At 40.9% G+C, this 17,910-nt stretch overlaps 1 protein-coding gene across 4 annotated transcripts in view; it reads right to left on the minus strand.

The window, feature by feature from the left end:
• Positions 1-17,707, minus strand: part of LOC110477941 (sulfotransferase 6B1-like) — a 34,394-nt gene extending 16,687 nt beyond the window's left edge. The window contains exons 1-7 of one of the 4 annotated variants that reach the window (XM_085575479.1): positions 17,353-17,707; positions 15,068-15,207; positions 14,542-14,631; positions 12,363-12,489; positions 11,854-11,948; positions 11,288-11,444; positions 3,206-9,832 (exon numbers count right to left, since the gene is read on the minus strand). In XM_085575479.1, coding sequence (XP_085431605.1) covers positions 9,684-9,832; positions 11,288-11,444; positions 11,854-11,948; positions 12,363-12,489; positions 14,542-14,631; positions 15,068-15,207; positions 17,353-17,554 — 960 coding nt within the window. In that variant the 5' untranslated portion in view covers positions 17,555-17,707 and the 3' untranslated portion in view covers positions 3,206-9,683. Of the gene's footprint in view, positions 1-3,205; positions 9,833-9,854; positions 10,204-11,287; positions 11,445-11,853; positions 11,949-12,362; positions 12,490-14,541; positions 14,632-15,067; positions 15,208-17,352 lie in introns of those variants that run through there. The other 3 variants (XM_021544198.2, XM_021544200.2, XM_021544199.2) reach the window with 3 other exon arrangements.
• Positions 17,708-17,910: the final 203 nt, after the last annotated feature.

Raw genomic sequence — 17,910 nt, forward strand, 5'->3', positions numbered from 1 at the left:
AGAGCTGACTTTTTAAAAAAACAACTGAAGACTCCATAGAGTATTTTATTCTGTTTTTTCAGTAACTCCTATGAGTCTCTGGTTCAGTTTATGGAATCCTTTTAGTACACCTTCTATATTCAGTGACTATTACCATCTCTTAAAACTGGGATAAAATGAGAACTGCATTGCCTACATATTCTATCCATCCTTGCTAATAAGTGGATTTATTAATACCATGAAAACTTTCATCTGGTAAGCTTAGTTACACCACCAACAAAAACTTGCTGCAGTGTCAGGGGAGACTAAAAGTTGATTCAACCCATATAAAATCAAACTCACTCTTTTATACTCAGGGGGATTTATTGATTTCCAGTAACTATAGAGAGGGCTTATAATGCTTCCCCAAGGGCATGTTGCTCAGATAATCTTTAAATGGGATGAAACTGGAACTGCTCAGCCCTTCCCAGCATGCCAGACAAGGAGCATCTGAAAAATTGTGTTCAGACATAATTCTGTGTAAAACATAGTCTGGCTTTCATAAGTGGCATTCAAATTAAGTTTCTGTGGAACTTTTAAGTTAAAAAGTTCCCTTTTTAACTTTTAACTTCAGGGAAAATAAACTGTTAGAAATGAGAATTTCTTTTTTTTTTTTTTTTTTAATTCTTGAATATTTTTTCCAGAGATGTAACTATGCTGTGCTATATTAACCAACACATATGCACTATTTCATATGTCTTCAGTTTTTAAATGTCTTCCCCACAGTGCCCTAGTCTCCTGCCAATGTTTCCCTTAAGGCCACCAGAAGATTTTGCTGCCTAGGCTGGCACATTTCTCCTCAGTCCAGTTCCAAGAATTTTGACTCAGGTTGCAATTACCAGAAGAGCTGTGTTGAGCCTTTCAGCCTCCAACCAATTCTGAGGTGAAGAAAGCATTTTAAAAGTGACAGGCTAAATAAGTAATTTTAGTAAAACCAAGATTGTTCTTCTGGGCTTCTTTAGGCAGATCAGTATTAGCAAGTATTTTATTGTAGCGAATGCTGTTCTGGTGAATCAAAACTACATACTTTGCAAAAGGTTTGTAAAAATTATTAGCATTTTTAGATGTTTCCATCTGGAGAGGTCTAGATGGAGGCTCATATTCCAAAATTTCTGAGTATGAGGGAAAGATGGTATCTAACTATGGAGTTCAAATGGGCTGTACATGATTGCAAGAAGCCCCTGAGGCTGTTAAGATAGAAAAGTTCTTGGTTATGTATTGAAGCAGAGTTTGGGAGTATAGAAAGCTTTAAGACAAAAACTGAGTTGTTTCACCTCTGGAGCACCTGAGGCAGCACCTGATCTGTGGTTTACAGGATGAAAAATATTACACTTGTGTACTTTAATTCTTGCTTAAACACAATTCAAGATATTAAGTATTTCTTCTTATCCAGTAAGTCACATGCAGCTTCATCTAAAAGCAATCATAACATTCATGGAGTTAATGGAATTTCTCAACAGAATACGAAAATCCAACTGATTATTTTTTTCTTCACAGAAACATTGTGTTGTATGAACCAGTACACAAAATTGTAAGAATCCAACTCATTTCACCAAGGTCAAATAGAGCAGTTCACTTTTGCATGGCCTTGGTGAGGGAAACCTAGAATTGGTATCATGAGGAGTGTGCAGTAACTGAATTGTATTCCTCAGCTGACAAGATATGATTCATAACATTTTTTTTTAAATATGGCCCATTTTCCTATAACATAACTCTTCAATAGATTACTTCTGTATAAGTGGTAAATATATTGTATTTTTGGATGAGATTTTCTCAGGGGACAAAGCAGTCTTAGGGAAGAGTACCCTCACAAGATAATGCTCCAAGACTCACATCTAGCAATAAATGAACTTTCTGCTGCAAGCACTTACCTCTCTCCATTAGGAAGATACCAGGATACCAGGTAACTGAGCCTAGGTAAGCTCAATGATTCTTGGTATTATTCTGTAAATGCATCCACATATTTTTCTATATAGTAAGAGCTATATGTTTGTGAGAGATATTATTAGTATTAAGAACTAGAATAGAATTTTTTACTGCTGCCTACAAAAATTATCAGCTCACCCTTTCTGAAAAATTATTCCCAAATGTTTTTGGGATTCTGAGGGTTTCTCTTTCATAGCTTGGAAACTGGTCTTCTTGGCAGATGCTTCAATTTTAACTAGTCAAGGAGACCCAAGGAATTCAGCTACCCTTCTCATTCCCAGCATCTGATAGTGATTCAGAATGTATACAGAATTATATTTTGTCTGTACCTTTGGCAGTGTTCCAGCACTGTAACTGTAGGCTTTACAATTTTCCTTTAGTGGGCTTGCTGTGAAAAGGCTTTGGGTCCTGGCTCCACTGAGAAAATCTGAGAGGCAGAATAGGAAGGGGAGCAGTGGGCAGAGGTTTCTCTTCATGCAAAGCTATACTGTCTGTACAAAATTATGCAAGTGGGAAACACTGGACTACCAATATCTTTCAGGAAACTCTGGTATATTCACTGACACAGTTTATGATTCTGTATTTGTAAGAATAAGTGTTCTGGGAAGATACAGAGCCATGAGCCAAAAATGTGTTTCTCAGGGAACTGATCCCAGTGGACAGGGAGAGACTGAACAAGGAAGCAGAATGTCTGATGATGGTGTAGCATTCCCAACATGCCCATGTACTTCAGACTTTTTGAAGACAGTTAGAAGACATTTTTAGTAAGGCAAATAAGAGAAAACACATGCAAGCAGTAGTTAAAAGCTTTTCTAGATGCATAATATTTCATGTTATTGCAATGCAATTTTCAATTCCATCTATAGGATCCATACTTTATAGTTAACTCTTCATTTCAGTCTTGTAATTTAAATCTCATGACAATATGTTGATTATTTTTTAAAAAATAATGCCATATTGGGCAAAATTTCTTTCCAAAACACCTTATGTATTTTTACATAAGATAGATCAGCTAGTCTGATTTTAAGAGCTATTTCATGGTATCACCATCTACTGATATGTGTAAAATGGGTAGAAAATAAATAATTTGTAATTTTGAAAATTAGGTCACTGATGATTCATACAGAGCCAACATATTCCAGACAATTTAGGAAAGAAAGTGAACCTCTAAGACCTGTCCTGATTCTGTCAACAGACTGGGGATGTGTAGATGTGTGTACTTTGTATGCCATGAATCATTATGGAGAGCACTGACACATGATTTGTAATACAATGTGCTTTTATTTTTGAAGCCCATCTTCTTTAGTACATTCTTTGATTGAAGTTGGAAAAATTGCTCCTTTGCCAAAGAATTTAATTAGAATTATGTCATATCCAAACCAAATTTTGAGTGTTTCTAAAAGCATTTCAACATATATGTTAAGAGCTTCTGCCAAAATATTTTCCAAAAAACAGGCTTTTTGACTAATAGAAATTTTATGCAAAATTTTCCTTTTTTTTTTTTTTTCAAAACTATGTTTTAATATTTCAGGTTTCAATAGCAGCCAGTAACTATATTACATAAATATGCATTATTTTAATGTCACTTGCAGGAAGAGCAGTTTCCTGACCATTTCTGTTTTGAAGCATTGTTGAGGTGATCTTAATGGGTCATTACGACCTGCAGTACATTATTTCAGTACTACTCTGACTAAAAGTTGAATTATGTTTTACTTTCAATAGCATTAACCCCACCTTTTCTGATTCCTCATAGCTTAGATACTGACTTTAGATATTGATCACTGAAATATTTATTTCACTCAAATGCACAGGCAAGTCAATTCCCAAGTCAGTGCTGAAGAGAAAAAATATTTAGCAGCAATGAAAGCATAGATGTGTTAGGTACAGAAGAAAGGGTTTCTTCTTCACACTACCTTCCTTTCATAACTTTAGATTTATATTCACCTGGGGAACATGGACTATGAAGCAAGGATTAAGAAACAGAAGAGCAATGAAGCATCATATCCAGAGCTAGCTGGGACAAATAACAGATTGAATTTTGACTTGTTCCCAGGTCCTGGGTTGCATTTAACTTTCTTTACAGTAAACTGTCTATGGAGGACTAAGATGAAAGAAAGATTTTCTATATTAGCAGGATAATCAGAGGTGCTTTATTAGGTTTCAGTCCTGGAAGAACCTTCTGAATGAATTCTTCAACTATTTCAGCATGCGTGTCTGTGGTATAATGAACATCATCTATGTCTCTAAAGTTATGTCCTCTCAAACCTTTGATCTCTGTATTTTTGAACATGAGTTTTTTCATGATAACAGTATTTCTCACTGTCATGTTATACCCTTCTCCCCTCAAAAAAATTGCCACTCAAACATTTTACTGCTCCATTTAGTGCAGATTGTAGTACTCAACATATCTTTTTTTTTAATATTTACAAATAGCAACAGCAAAGCTTCAAAAATCAGTAATTAATATTTTTTGCAAGTAAGGAGAATGAATGAAACTGTCCATACTGATGCATAGAGTCTTGGTGAAAATTTTTCTTCTGATGACTTTAATAAACTCTTATTGAATCATACATAACAAACATATTTTTGTGATTTTTATTTCTATTAATGTAAGCAAATCTTCAGGCAATAACACTGGTCTGATTATTCTAATGTTGTGCTTTGCACAGTTTATAAACAATTACATGTCTTCAAAAAAAAATAAGGCCTAGAAAACACTGTCCAGCAGGAAGTCTGAGGATTATATCCAACCTGCCCATATGTTTCAGGCCATCCTTTCCTTTTCCTTAGGATTCGAGACAGAGAAGCTCTCTTATAAATGAACATTGCTCAAGCACCCCACATCTGGTTCTTATCAGCCATCAGAAAGTTGGAAGTAGGTAGGAAAGCACATGGGAATCACTGAAGAGGATACAATGGCCTCCCTCCATGCTTCCCTCATCACGTTTTAACTGCAGCAGCCAATGTGCATTAGCTGGAGAGAAGCCAAATGCATAGAACGAACCCCTGTCATCAGCCACTGGTTCAGTCTCTTGCTAGGAAAGGTTCAATGCAGAACCACATGTGTGTCTTTGGAACCTTAAAAATAATACATGGCAATTATTTCAAGAGTGGGGGAATTCAGGGCTAAGGTTTATGAGTACTTTTCTGGTGGAAAGACCCAAATAACACAGTATCAGAAAATGCAGTTTCTGCCAAGCAAAAGTTCAAATTCTGATTTTCTGTTTATTGCCAAAAAGTTAGGCTCACTTTGGCTACAACTATTTTCACATGTACACTCTGATAATCAGAACATCTTTCTAGAGAATGTCAAGTACCTTTCTCATTCACAAAGACACGAAGGACTTAGGACACGTAAAAGTTAAAATAAATGGCTTTATCTTTGATGTCCTGGATCTAACATGAGAAAAACTTCTAAGTATGCAATTGAGTGGCTAAGAAAAAGATGGTAAATACTCAGAAAATATATATGTTTAACATTTTTTTAATTTTCGATATTGTTTTAAAAAATAATGAATGCACACCTTTCTTAGTAAGCTGTTTCTGGACAGAAAATATATAAAATCTCTATTTTTCATATAAGGAATTACTTTCTTGGTAAAACAACCAGAGGGAATAGAATAAACCTGAAATTATCACCACTGAATTGAGGTCCAAAGTTCTGCTCACAGAAAGAAGTACAATTCCCACCCCCAACCCAAAAGACTGTGACTTCCAGCTTATCTATACCCACTGCTGTCCCTGTCTGGGTATGAGGGAGAGGGATGCTAAATATCAGTGCATGCACAGAATGCTGTGTCTGCCCCGTTCCCTTTCAGTGGCCAGCCAGGGGGTTGCCCTTCTGCCTTTCTGTGCCTGCCCTGCCTTGGCTGAAGGGGAAAGTCTTCTGGAGCACGAGGGCATGACCCAGTGGGGAGGAAGCCTGCAGCGAGGGCACATATTAGCAGACGCCTGAAAGAAGCAGAGAATGACAGAGCCAAGTCTTTGAAGCAAAAAATTCTTTCTTAGTGACCCAGAGACACCAAGGGTGAGGTTGTGCAAGACAGCTGGGTCAATCAGACAGCTTGCTGCCACCAAAAGTGAGTGTTTTCTGCTGTTTCAGAAAGCTGGGGGTGTCTAACAAACAGAAGAGCTTATACAAAAAAGGAGCAGACAACTGCAGCCAGAACCGGGAAGTAAGCCTAGCCTTTGGGGCAGCCATGAGCTCAGATTTCGCGGGAATATTCAGCCTGTGTGGGGCCTGCTGCAACCCAAAATGCCACAAAATCTTGCTGGACTGAGACAAAGAATGTGAAGAGAAAGATCTGTTATATTTTTATGGTCACTCAGAAGAAACTGAGTTTATATATTTTAAACATTGGCTGTCTGAGTTTAGCTAAACTTAAACGTAGCGTTTAGAAATTTACAGTCCTCTCAGTGATTATGGTCTGTCCACTGTAAAAAAAAAGTTCTAGTTAGGATCACCTCTAAACTTTGGGCAGCTGAAGATTGTTTCACTGTTAGTTTAAAGGTATCCTAGTCTGGATTACTTGGGATAAAAGAGGCTAGGGAGCAGCTCCGCATGGAAATTTGAGGGAACATTTGTCTTTTAGCAGGGATGAGGGAAGGCAACAGTAGCCTATGGAGCCACAACTGAAAAAGAATGTGTGTCCTTAGTCTTTTTAAATGGCACTTTATCACTTCACATTCAGAAATGTATAATCATTCCTTTAAATCCTCCATACAGTCTCAGAAAAGATATTTTACACAGAAATTAAAAACTAATCTGTATGAAAATGCTATATAGTTTCAGATCAAATCAAAAAGATTTAGCCTTACTTTGAAAAGGCACAAGCGGGGCAAGACATGAGACTGAATTACCTTCTGAAAGATAATTTTTTCATTCTCTTTAACAGGACTGGAAACAAATACAAAGTAAGCATTTTACTAGAAAAAGATAGTTCCATGAACTATAGATTAAAATAAATAAAACAAAGAAAAATATTTAAAACTGTGTGCCTTAGGAAGGGACTTTCATTACAAACAATGTTTCCAGCTTGTACACTCATAAGCATACATAGACTGAGAGGTCAGAAGAAGGAAATCTTTTAAGGGTAACATCGGGTGAGAAACCATAAGATTGCACAAATCAGCAAAGGCTGTATTTCTGAAGTAAATCCAAAACAGCCTGGAATGACAACTGTGAAAAGAAAATACAGTGGATCAATTTCTGAATTTTTTTTTTTTAATTGCAGGAATCAGTCAAAAATAATAGTCTTTACAGACTAGAATTATTTCGGCTCCATGCAAGGCTTTCACTAGTTCTCAGAAGAGTTTCTGTGCAGCCATTACCTTGTCTCTTAACAACCAAATTCAGTTTCAGCCTTTTAATCATCAAGAGAGTCTGAGCTCATCTCCCCAAGTCATATTGCTATAATTTCTGTTTCTGTGAAAAATATTGTTTGGAAGCCAAAAGTCCTTTCCCTCTGTAGACCTGAAAGTTTGGCTGCACCCCTCTCAACTTACTCATAATTCACCACTACATTATCTAAGTGAGTTGAACTTTGACCATATTATATTTAAAATAAGACACATAAAGCATTATCTAATACATTTTTTTAAAGACTGGTTGGAAATCTGAGATGCTACAACCCAGACATCTAATTATCACTAAATTGCCTACAATATTTACATAAGACAATTTTATACCTTTTCTGTTTGAAAAAAAAATAATTCAAGTGGAGCATTTAAGAAGATGTATTCCAGAGATGTTTTCTAGCTCAAATATCAACTCTTTTTTTTTTTTTTTTTTCCCTCAAATGGTTGGTTGTTTCTTTAAGTGATTTGGAGAAAATGTGAGGGCAACCAGTAAACCCAAATGCTGGGACTGAAAGGCATGGGGAGAGGAAAAAGGTCCAAGAGTCTGGGCGGCAGGTGAGCTTGTAGCTCCACCCAGCACCAAGAAATTATCTACATCCTGCAATAAAGAACGCCTATGGAAGCACCCTCTGACTTCCTCCAGGGAGCAACTCCTGTTCCTGCTCCTCCACAGAAATCTGAATTCATCATGGGCATTGCTGCTCTGTTATGTGCAGCCACGCAATTCTGTACTGCAGCAATGGACACTTCATCAAGTAAGAAAGACATCCATTTTAGGAAAGATGCTGAGAATCACATCATCGCTTCTGGTTTACAAGAACTTCAGAGTTTCCAAAGTTTCTGGACTGCTAAGGGTGCTTAGGCTGCAAAAAGTCTTTGCAGAATAAAAAGCCAAACCAACAGACCTTAGGTGGTCACCTCTTAATCTTAATAAATGCCTTTTGAATATTTCAGTAATTTTTTCCATTTCTGATCAGGCTTGTTTCCTTCTTTAACTCCTTGTTCAACTCCTTGCAGACATTGAGATTACACAGTGTTTTCTGTTGTCTAGATAGCTTTTGCTATCACCATATAGTAAATTGTATAGGGTCTGTACTATGTAACAGGTAAAAATGTTGCTAGTTCCAAAAATTACATGTCATGGTCACTTGCTTCTTTTCATCCATGGAAGCCCAGAATAAGAAAAAGTCCTACTCTTCTGGAAATGGAAACTTAACAAACCCAGAATCATCAGGTTCAAAAAAACATACCTCTCCATGCAGAGCTTTTTAACATGTGCAGCTCTTGCACACACATTTAGAAAATCTGCCTGGGAAGCAGGCTTTGAGTGGCCCTTCAGAGTTGAATTTGCATCACTTCCCATTATCCCTGTCACACAGGGGATGCAGGACATGGCAGCCAGAGCACATCCCACTGTCCAGCCAGGTGCACAGCCACCTGCACTTGGGCAGCCCCAGCCCAGGCATTGGACACTCTCCTGGGGAAGGAGATGGGCTGAGGATTGGCCAGGATGTGGATCTGTGGATGGGTCCAGCTTGGCAGGGCCAGTGACTAGTCAGGGCAGACTGTGATGAGCTGAAGCCTGACCCTGCTGCACCATCACTGGAGCAGGGGCTGAGAGCCTGGAGCAGGGGTTGGCATGGAGCACTGGACCATGGACAGAGTAGGGTAGTCCCAAGGAGCTGTGCAGGGACAGCCAGTACTTTGACAGGGACTTAAGAATTTCCCAGTTTTGTTAATTACATTTGTGGTTTCTGTTTGCTCAGTATTTAATCTTACTTCAGTGTGTAAGAGTCCTGCTGTTAAATCTACTTAGGAATATGACAGAGGAATCCCTCTTCTAAGGAATCGAATTCCATTTGCCAGACAGAAACATCCTTGGCTTTTGTGGTTTCCTACAAGACTGGTTGTGACAAGGGTGACGAGACAAGGTTGTGACATTCTGCACAGATGTAGCAAGGACATCAACATCAGCAAGGAGGTGTGGAGAACATACCTATGTAGAATAGCATATTTATTGTCAAATAAATGCCACTCTCATAGTTTAGCTAGTTTAGCTTAGGGTCATCAAGTATCTTATTTCCTACAGTCCTCCCATTTGAATGTCATGGTTCTTCTTACTTGCCACTTACCTTCCCAGAGAGTCCAACAGGAGCAAAACACTCCCAAAAGCATATAGCTGTTCATTACTTAATAGTTCATGGCTCTTTGAGCTTGAGAAGTTCCACCCTTTGCCATACCAATGTGTGAAGTTTGACAAAGTGTCAAAGGTCTTTCTGACCTGCCAACACCATGGCAGCTATGATGGATCTAAACCCAGACTAACATATTCTACCTGTACACAGACATCTGGTGGTTCAGACCCACACCATATATCCATGTCAAGTCCACTCTGTGCCAGAGGAGAGGCTCTGTGTTGATCCCTCTGTCTCACCAAGACCTGCAGGGGCCTCATTCATCACTTCAGGCCAAGAAGCAGAGACAGGGATGCCACCAGACTGATGGCATGATGTCTGTGCATGACATCTGTCTGAAAGGATGCCAGGCATTCATTTGAGGTATACACACATTTTATTTGGCTACATCAATCAAAGCACAAGTTTTAGACCCTGGACACACCTAAGAATTACCTACCAAATTCTTGGAGGTACCAGGTAGTTCTCGTAGGGGTTTCTCTCTTCTCTCATGGGAAGGAAAAATGGGGACTATCCGCCTTTGGAGAATCACCTTTGGAACGTGATTCGCTGTCATGCTATTCATCTGCTTATTTTCAGGCCTTGCAGTACACATCATATTTTATCTTTGCTGCCATCTTTGTTCCTCCTAGGGAATCTTGAAATTTCTGGTACATTTCCTCATTCTGAGCTTTAGAGAAGACGTCTCTCCAGTTTCCAACAACCCCTGTGTACAAGTACCAAAAACTGAAGAGAGATGCTCCTGAGAGAAAATAATATCTAGGCAGCAGTGGTGCAGAGTCATTGACTACACAAGGCAGGAACTATCACATTAATTGCCCTGAGTGGTCTGATTGCTTGGGAGAGGAAAGGTATCAAAGATCAGAAGCAAAGACTGTAGCCAGAAAACAGGGACCATTTCTGGTTGGATGCCTGCAAGCACTCCCTCCCCTGAAGGGGATTTCCAAGGTGACTTCATGAAGCTTTTACACAGAAAAAAAGGAAATCTGTTTTTGTCACAAGGGAAAGCTCATTGTGAATTATTTTCTCTGAAGGGGGAACTTTTTTTTGTGAGGAGAGTGGCTAAATCCCTCTTTCTCCAAGGAGTGGTGAAAGAAATGGATTTTAAAAAGCCCCTGTTTGCAGTACTAAGAAACCAAAGACACTTGAGGTTGTGGAAAGCGGGAAGGCAGCCAGAGCTCTGACCCCAGCCCCAAGCCTGTGAGAGACCATCTCTGGGACCACCACTGACATGTCCATTGAGAGGAGACATATAAAGCTCTTGCTGAGTGGCTAACAGGAAATGCCTTTGAGGCCAGCAGAGCAGTGAGCAATGCATTCCCTTGAGGTTCAAGGGGCTTGGCCTGTTAGCACAACTCCTCCAAAAGGTGACTTTCATGAAGTGACATGCGCAGCCTCATCACCTGAACAACAGGAAACAGCTGCACTACAACATGGAGTAACAAAGAGTTACACAGAGCCCAGGCAGATTTGGTGCATAACTGCCCCCATAACCTCACCGGTGCTGGCCCTCACCTTGGCACCTCACCTACCCAACTAACCAGGGCTGCTACAGAAAGAGACAGCAACACAAAAGCAATGACTGAGGACATTAAGACTGGCACTCTGATAAAGTTTCTCACAAATAGGCCCCAAATCCTGTCAACAGCAGAAGCTTTCTGTACAGGTGGTACCACAGAAGAAAAGTCACCTTGACAGTCCAATGAGTTCACAAATAAGCAAAGTAGCATGCTCAAAACTCCTTCTGGAGTTCTCCTTCCAAAGGTAGGTCTCCATTTGCAGAGACTTACCTTTCCGGAAGAGGATGTCCCCAAACTTTCCATGAGTTTCACTGGATTTCTCTTTCATAGCTTTGAAACTTGTCTTCTTGGCAATTCTGGAAAAATCTTCCTCACACAGGGAAAATCCAAAGAAGGAAGCAATCTTTTTCATCCCCAGAATTGGGTCCTATCCAAAGGAACACAGCACAGAGGTGAAACCAAGAGATTTGATACTGTGGCTTTGGCATGGAGCCAGCACTGTGTGGAAAGGCTAGCAGGGGAAGCTGTCTCCCTCAATGTCACCAAGGAATTCCAAGAGCTCTAACAGAAAACCCTTCAAACCAGGAAACCTACACATTCTGGCTTCAGTTTCAAGGCCTTTTCTTCTTTCCCAAAATCCATGCTTCTGCCAGATAAATCTCCTTTCACAAATAGGCAAGGCTATCCTGCTCCTAAGTGGGCTTGCCCCAAACATAAATGAGTAACTCAGGCACACCCTTCTAAAGGGGCAGACAGGCTTGCCTTTCCCACACGCACACATATCAGGAGGGATGCACAGCATACTCATCAAGGAAGAGCTGGGTGAAATGCCACACCTCTTTGAGTTCCTCATAGCTTATTGTCATGATCCTCTCATTGTTAATGTATTTGTTCCATTCCACTAGGTGGTCAAAGTAGGATCCCCAGGCCACTGCAAACAAAGAAGAGGCATAACTGTCTAGAGTACTCCCCAATACAGGCCTTTAACCAAATCAGAGGAGTCAGCCCAGACAGCTAAGTGTGGCTTTAGAATGGTGAAGGGGTGACCAGCTCAACATGTCCTTTCTCCTGATATCAGTGCAGCATGGCCCAAGTCTGTCCACTTGATATGGCAAACCACAAGCTCTATTGTGGGAATGTAAAAGTCAGGCAAAAGCTTTCTTATTCTAAGTGAGAGACAAAACTCTGATTCTCTAGTACTCTGTTTCTGCCATAACAGCCTGTGTGCCTGTTCTGGGAGTGCCTTGGTAAGTGCCTTGGTATGTCACAGAAGGATTCTCATGCACAAGACCCTGTGTGTGCCACTCATGTTAGGAGGAATGCCAGAGGATGTAGGGCAGAGTACATTTTCCATTCATGAAGTCTGCAAAGTACTCATCCCAGGAGGCGAAGGACGGCATCACTGGTAGCTTGTTGCAGAAGTGGTAATAGGAGACAGCCGTGTCCTTGGGGTTCCGAACTAGCACAAGAATCTAGAGGAAGAAAACACATATTTTGACTGATCAAGATGACATCTTGACATACCACATAAAGGCATTGAATCACAGAATCATTTAGGTCACCAAGTCCAACCACTAAACTATGTCCATAAGTACCAGATCTACATTTTTTAAAAAATATCTCCAGGAACAGTAACTCAAACACTTCCCTGGCAGCAAGTTCTAATGTCGGCAGCCCTTTCTATGAAGAAAATTTTCTCGTATACAGATTTAAACCTCCCGCAGTGCAACTAGAGGTCATTTCCTTTGTCCTGTCACTCATTACTCAGAGAAGAGCCCAAGCTCCACCTAGCTACAACCTTCCTTCAAGTGGCAAGGTCCCACTTGAGCCTCCTTTTCTCCAGGCTAAAAAACCCTAGCTCCCTCAGCTGCTTCTCCTAAGACTTCTGCTCCAAATCCCTCCCAGATCTATTTTCTTTCTCTGGACATACTCCAGGACCTCAGTGTCCTCCTTGTAGTGAGAGGCTAAAACTGGGCACAGCACTCAAGGTCTGTCACTTACCAGTGCCAAGTACATGGGAACAATCACTGCCCTGGTCTTGCTGACCACACTATTATTGCTCCAGGCCAGGATGCCACGGCTTTGTCCACCCAAGCAGAGTTCTGGCTCATGTTCAGCCACTGTCAACCAGCACCCCCAGGTCCTTTTCCACTGGGAAGTTTTCTATCCACTCTGCCCCCAACCTTTAGTGTTACAAAGGCCCAGAAACCCACCATCAAAGTCTTCAATCCCCCAGCCATGGAAGACTAGTCCCAGGTAAGAGGAATAGGCTCTTAGGTTAGGGTAAGAAGCTTGTTTCTCTCATAGATCTTTGCAGGCACATGCTGATTTATGTAAAATTATGATACCCCATTGGCCCATTGGCGTAATTACCCTAGTTCAATCTCTATTGCCCATGTTTGGTTAGACCCTAGAATGTTTTCCTCTCTCTGTCCCTTCATTTGCCCTAGTTTGCTGCATTCCTCCACCCCTATTTGCCTATTGGCTGACCTGACCCTTAACCCCTCCTTGGCACCATTTTCCCCTGTATCCATTGGACCCTGACCCTCAGCTCCACCCTCACTATCCCATATAAGACCCTGTGCCCTCAGCTTGCACCCTGTCTTTATCCCTGGACCTTGTTTGGTGCTGGACCTGGTTCGTGTACCAGTAAACCTGGTTTGCTGGAGCTCATACAAAGACCCATCCTGCCTATTTTCCAGCTTTCTAAGGTAGCAGTGAGCTTTGGGATCATGCATGCTGGACACTCCAAGGGCCTCAGTAGTGCCAAGATACTACATATGGGGTTGTTGTGACCCCCATTTTGCAGGACCCAGTACATACCTTATTTAACCTCATAGAATTGGCGTCCGCTCATTCTGTGTTTAAATCCCTCTGCAGAGCCTCCTAGCCTCCAGCAAATCAACACTCCCACCCTTCGTGTTGTCTGCAAGCTTACTTGTCCACTAAAATTTGCCAGACCATACAATTCTGGTCTAATTCTTTTTATTGAGTAAGAAATCAGAGCTTTGGCAGATTACTTGTTGCTAATGTAAGCTTCAGGCTGAAAACAAGATGTCACTGATTTCCTCAAGACAGTTCTGACCTAGTTCCACTCCAGAGCAATGAGTTCATGATCTACTGAACAAAAGAGGCACAAACAGTCTCTAGATGCACCCTAGCTTCTCTCTGCAGTAATTCCCATCTAAGATTATTTTAGCCACAGCCTGTGGTGGGCTTTTCCCAGGTACCCTGGTTTTAAAGGCAAGTTACTCCTTGCCTTGCTCAATTCTCTACCACCAACGTGGAAGCACTTTTCTGAAAGGATAGTGACACTCAGCAATAAGCCCACCAACAGTCAGCAAAGCTGCTGCTGGAAGAGGATATTTGTTCACCGCCTTGGCACACAGAGCTGTCTCTCCAACCTTGGAAATGTGGTTGTGTATTGACCAGCTCTGGTGAAAATGCAGAAAAGATATCTCACACAGAAGAAAGCTAATTTAGGGTGGAAAGCTTTTGCAGCATGATGCAAAGAGAAGACTCACCTTAGCCTTGCTTTGGAAAATGGATGGAGGCAGGATACCAGGTCTCAGATGGGTTACTATAATTCTTCTGGAAGGAAGCTGCTTCATCCTCTTTAAAGAAAGTGAGAAGAAATGCGACAAGAGAGAAGTAGCTTATTCAGTGAGTTGTGCCTGTTCAGTTATTATAGGTTATAAGAAAAGTTGAGACCAGAGATATATTTATCACTTCAAAAACCTACAGGGATGCACTGGTGGTGTAGGCTTCTGCAACCTCTGCCACCAAGCAACATTTCACATGACACAGGCCTAAAAACAGGACATCCTAGGAAAAGGTCTTACTAATCAAACTTACTGGGTCTATAGCAGGAGCACACTATGCCTTCTCAGCCCTTTTGTTGGGACACCAGAGATACTACACTTGCTAATTCTGCAGACTGTAGCTGCTGTTAAGGCTCGAAATTCTCCATTACCTCTAAGATCAGCCATTGTCTTTCAGCTATTATTACCTGTAGGAAGAGCAGGAACAGTATTTTCAGTTATTGCTTACCTCATATATCCCAGGATCCCCAAATTCTAGCCGCTGAAATGTCTCTAGCTTCTTTTCAGCATTTATTCTCTCTTTCATTTCCTCTTCTGTATATTTGGCATCTGCCAACTCCTTCACCATTTGTTCAAGCCAATTGGTTCCTGAAAGGATAAAGACACCAGTAGGACATCCATTCAATTTTTCTTTTTCATGTAAATCTGGCCAATGGTACCTGTCAAATTGGTTTCAAGTGAACCAGTTTGGTTCAATGTTGTACTTTAACCTTTCAACAAGTGTGTGTGCTGGTTTTCATTGCAATGGAATTAATTTTCCCCATAGTAGCTGGTATAGAGTTCTGTGTTGAATTTTTGCTGAGAACAATGTCAGTAACACAGAGATATCTTAGTTACTGCTAGGCAGTAATTACACAGTGTCAGGGCCTCCTCTGATTCTCTCACTGAGCTGCCAGAGAGTAGGTTGCAGGTGCACAAGAAATTAAAAGGGGATACAGATGGGACAGCTGACCCCAATTGGCCCAAGGAGTATTCTATTCCATATGGAGTCATGCTCAGAAATAAAATTTGAGGGAAGAAGAAGGAAAGAGAGATGCTGCGAGCTAAAGCACTTGTCTTACCGTATCACCACCATGGGTGATGGAGCCCTGGAGACAGCTGAACATTTGACTGACAGAAAGATAGAATGAATTCCTTATTTTGCTTTGCTTACATACATAGATCTTGCTTTAAGTATTTGTCTTTACTTCAACCCATGACTCCTCTCACTCTGTTTCCCTTGCCCATCGCCTTGTGGGTGAAAGAGGGAGTGGCCCTGTGTGGCCACTGAGTTGAGCTGTGAGTTGCCAGCTGAGGGTAAATCACCCTGGTTAACAATCAACAAGGGTATGCCTAAGGTCAACAGGGGCAGAGCTGTTACGCAGATACTGTGGAGAGCAGATACTGTGCCCTGCTTGCTTCAGAGTCACATTGGTAGAAGCAGAAGCAGACCTCTATTGCTCTTTTCAACTCCTTTCAACTTCTCTACTTTTTGGTTACCACACACTACTGCCTGTGGAAATTACTCAAGAGCTGTGTGTCTCCCAGCACTGGGCCAACTGAGTAATCTCTCTTCTGTTTCTGCTTTCTTTCCACAGTGCTTTCTTTAGGAGCACTGTTCTCTCTTCATTATTGACCCACTTTGGTCTCATTCACAATTCCCAGCTAGGCTTCTGTAACTGGCAGCACAAGGGTCATTAGTCAGCCACCAGACCATCATGCTCCTGACACCATCTTTCACCAGACTTAGTTGTCTTGGCTTCTGCAGCCTGGGAGAAATATGGTGCGTGAGGATCTGGGTTCAGAGAGACAAATCTCAGTTTTCAACTAACACCTCCTGCAGTGTTTAAGTGGATCCTCACACATATAAACCAGTTCTGCTTGCGTACAGCTCTAGAGTCTGCACACAAAGGTGATGTGATAAGGATCAACTTCCTCTTTTTCTGCAAATTACATACTAAGATATTTCTGTAATGCCAATAGGAAAAAAGAAAAAAAAAAAAAAAACAAACAAGGATTCTGAAAGGCCCAGAGTAAAAGAGAGAGAAAATATGTAAAAATCCTTGTCTTTTCATATCAAAGGCATTCATGTCTTTTTCTCCATTTAGATACAAAGGAAAGGATGTGATTGTCCCGCTTTAGCTGGCACTGGTGTGTTCACCATTGGAATACTGTGTGCAGTTCCTAGACTGAAGCACAAATGATTTTGAGAACCTGGGGAAAGTTTTGTTGAATGTCCATGAAACTACTGGGAGCTGGAGCAAATGAACTGCATAGAAAGGCTTGGTTTGCTCAGGCTGCAGATAGAAGAAAAAAGGCATGGGACACTCACTGCAGTCTTCCACTACTGCAGGTAGTAATGAAGATTGAGACTCAAAACAAGGGCATGTCTGACTGCACTGATGTAGTAACAAAGAAAAACCCAATCCCCCCAAAAACACTATTATGGCAAAACACTGAAAAAGATTTCAATGGGTGGTGAAGCGCCATCCTCAAAAGTTTCAAAACCCTTCTGGACAAGGCCTTAAGCAACCAAACTTAACTTGGGATGTTAGGTCATTCCCCCACTTTGAGCAGGGTGTTACATTATTTGAGCTCCAGATATGCCTTACAACTTAAATTCATGATTCTTTGAAGTCCGATGTCATCATAAGCTTTTCTCAGGAATTGTTGCTCTGTTAAGTGACAGCATTAAATAATCAACTTCAGGATTGTAGCACTGTGTATTTGACTACTGATCAAGAAAACACTTACCTGATTTAGGATAACCTACTAGAATCACATCATCGCTCCTGGCTTCAAAGGATTTCAGAGCTTCCAAAGTCTGCGGGCTGCTAATTGCAGCTGGGTATAAAATACCTCTGTAGGAAAACAGCATATCTTCTGGGGCCATCTTGTCACCCTCTGAAAAACATTTGTCCACTATTTCAATGATTCTTTCACTGTTTCGGGTCATATCTATATTCCTGTGTAAATCTACCCAAAGAGAAATAGGTTGTCTGTCCACAATGCAGAAAAGCTTTATGCAACATATAAGTAAATAGGACAGGGTTGTTCACTCAGGGGTGAAGGTGCAAGTCACTGATTAACTCTGTACTCTGTTAAATCCTTTTGATATTACTGAACTCCATGGAGACTGACAAGAGTGACCTATGGTCTTTGCTGCAACTAATACTAGGAACAGGAAATATTAGGGCAACAACTAGTAGGAATAATAATGTTAAATTACACCAAAGGCACATCTGTAAATTGTATTTCCTGAAATAAAATCCTGAAATGGATTAGGGAAAGTACAAGAGGTGGAAGATGTTA

Source organism: Lonchura striata, chromosome 3 (genome assembly GCF_050655825.1).
Source record: "Lonchura striata isolate lonStrDom1 chromosome 3, ASM5065582v1, whole genome shotgun sequence".
NCBI lineage: Eukaryota > Metazoa > Chordata > Aves > Passeriformes > Estrildidae > Lonchura > Lonchura striata.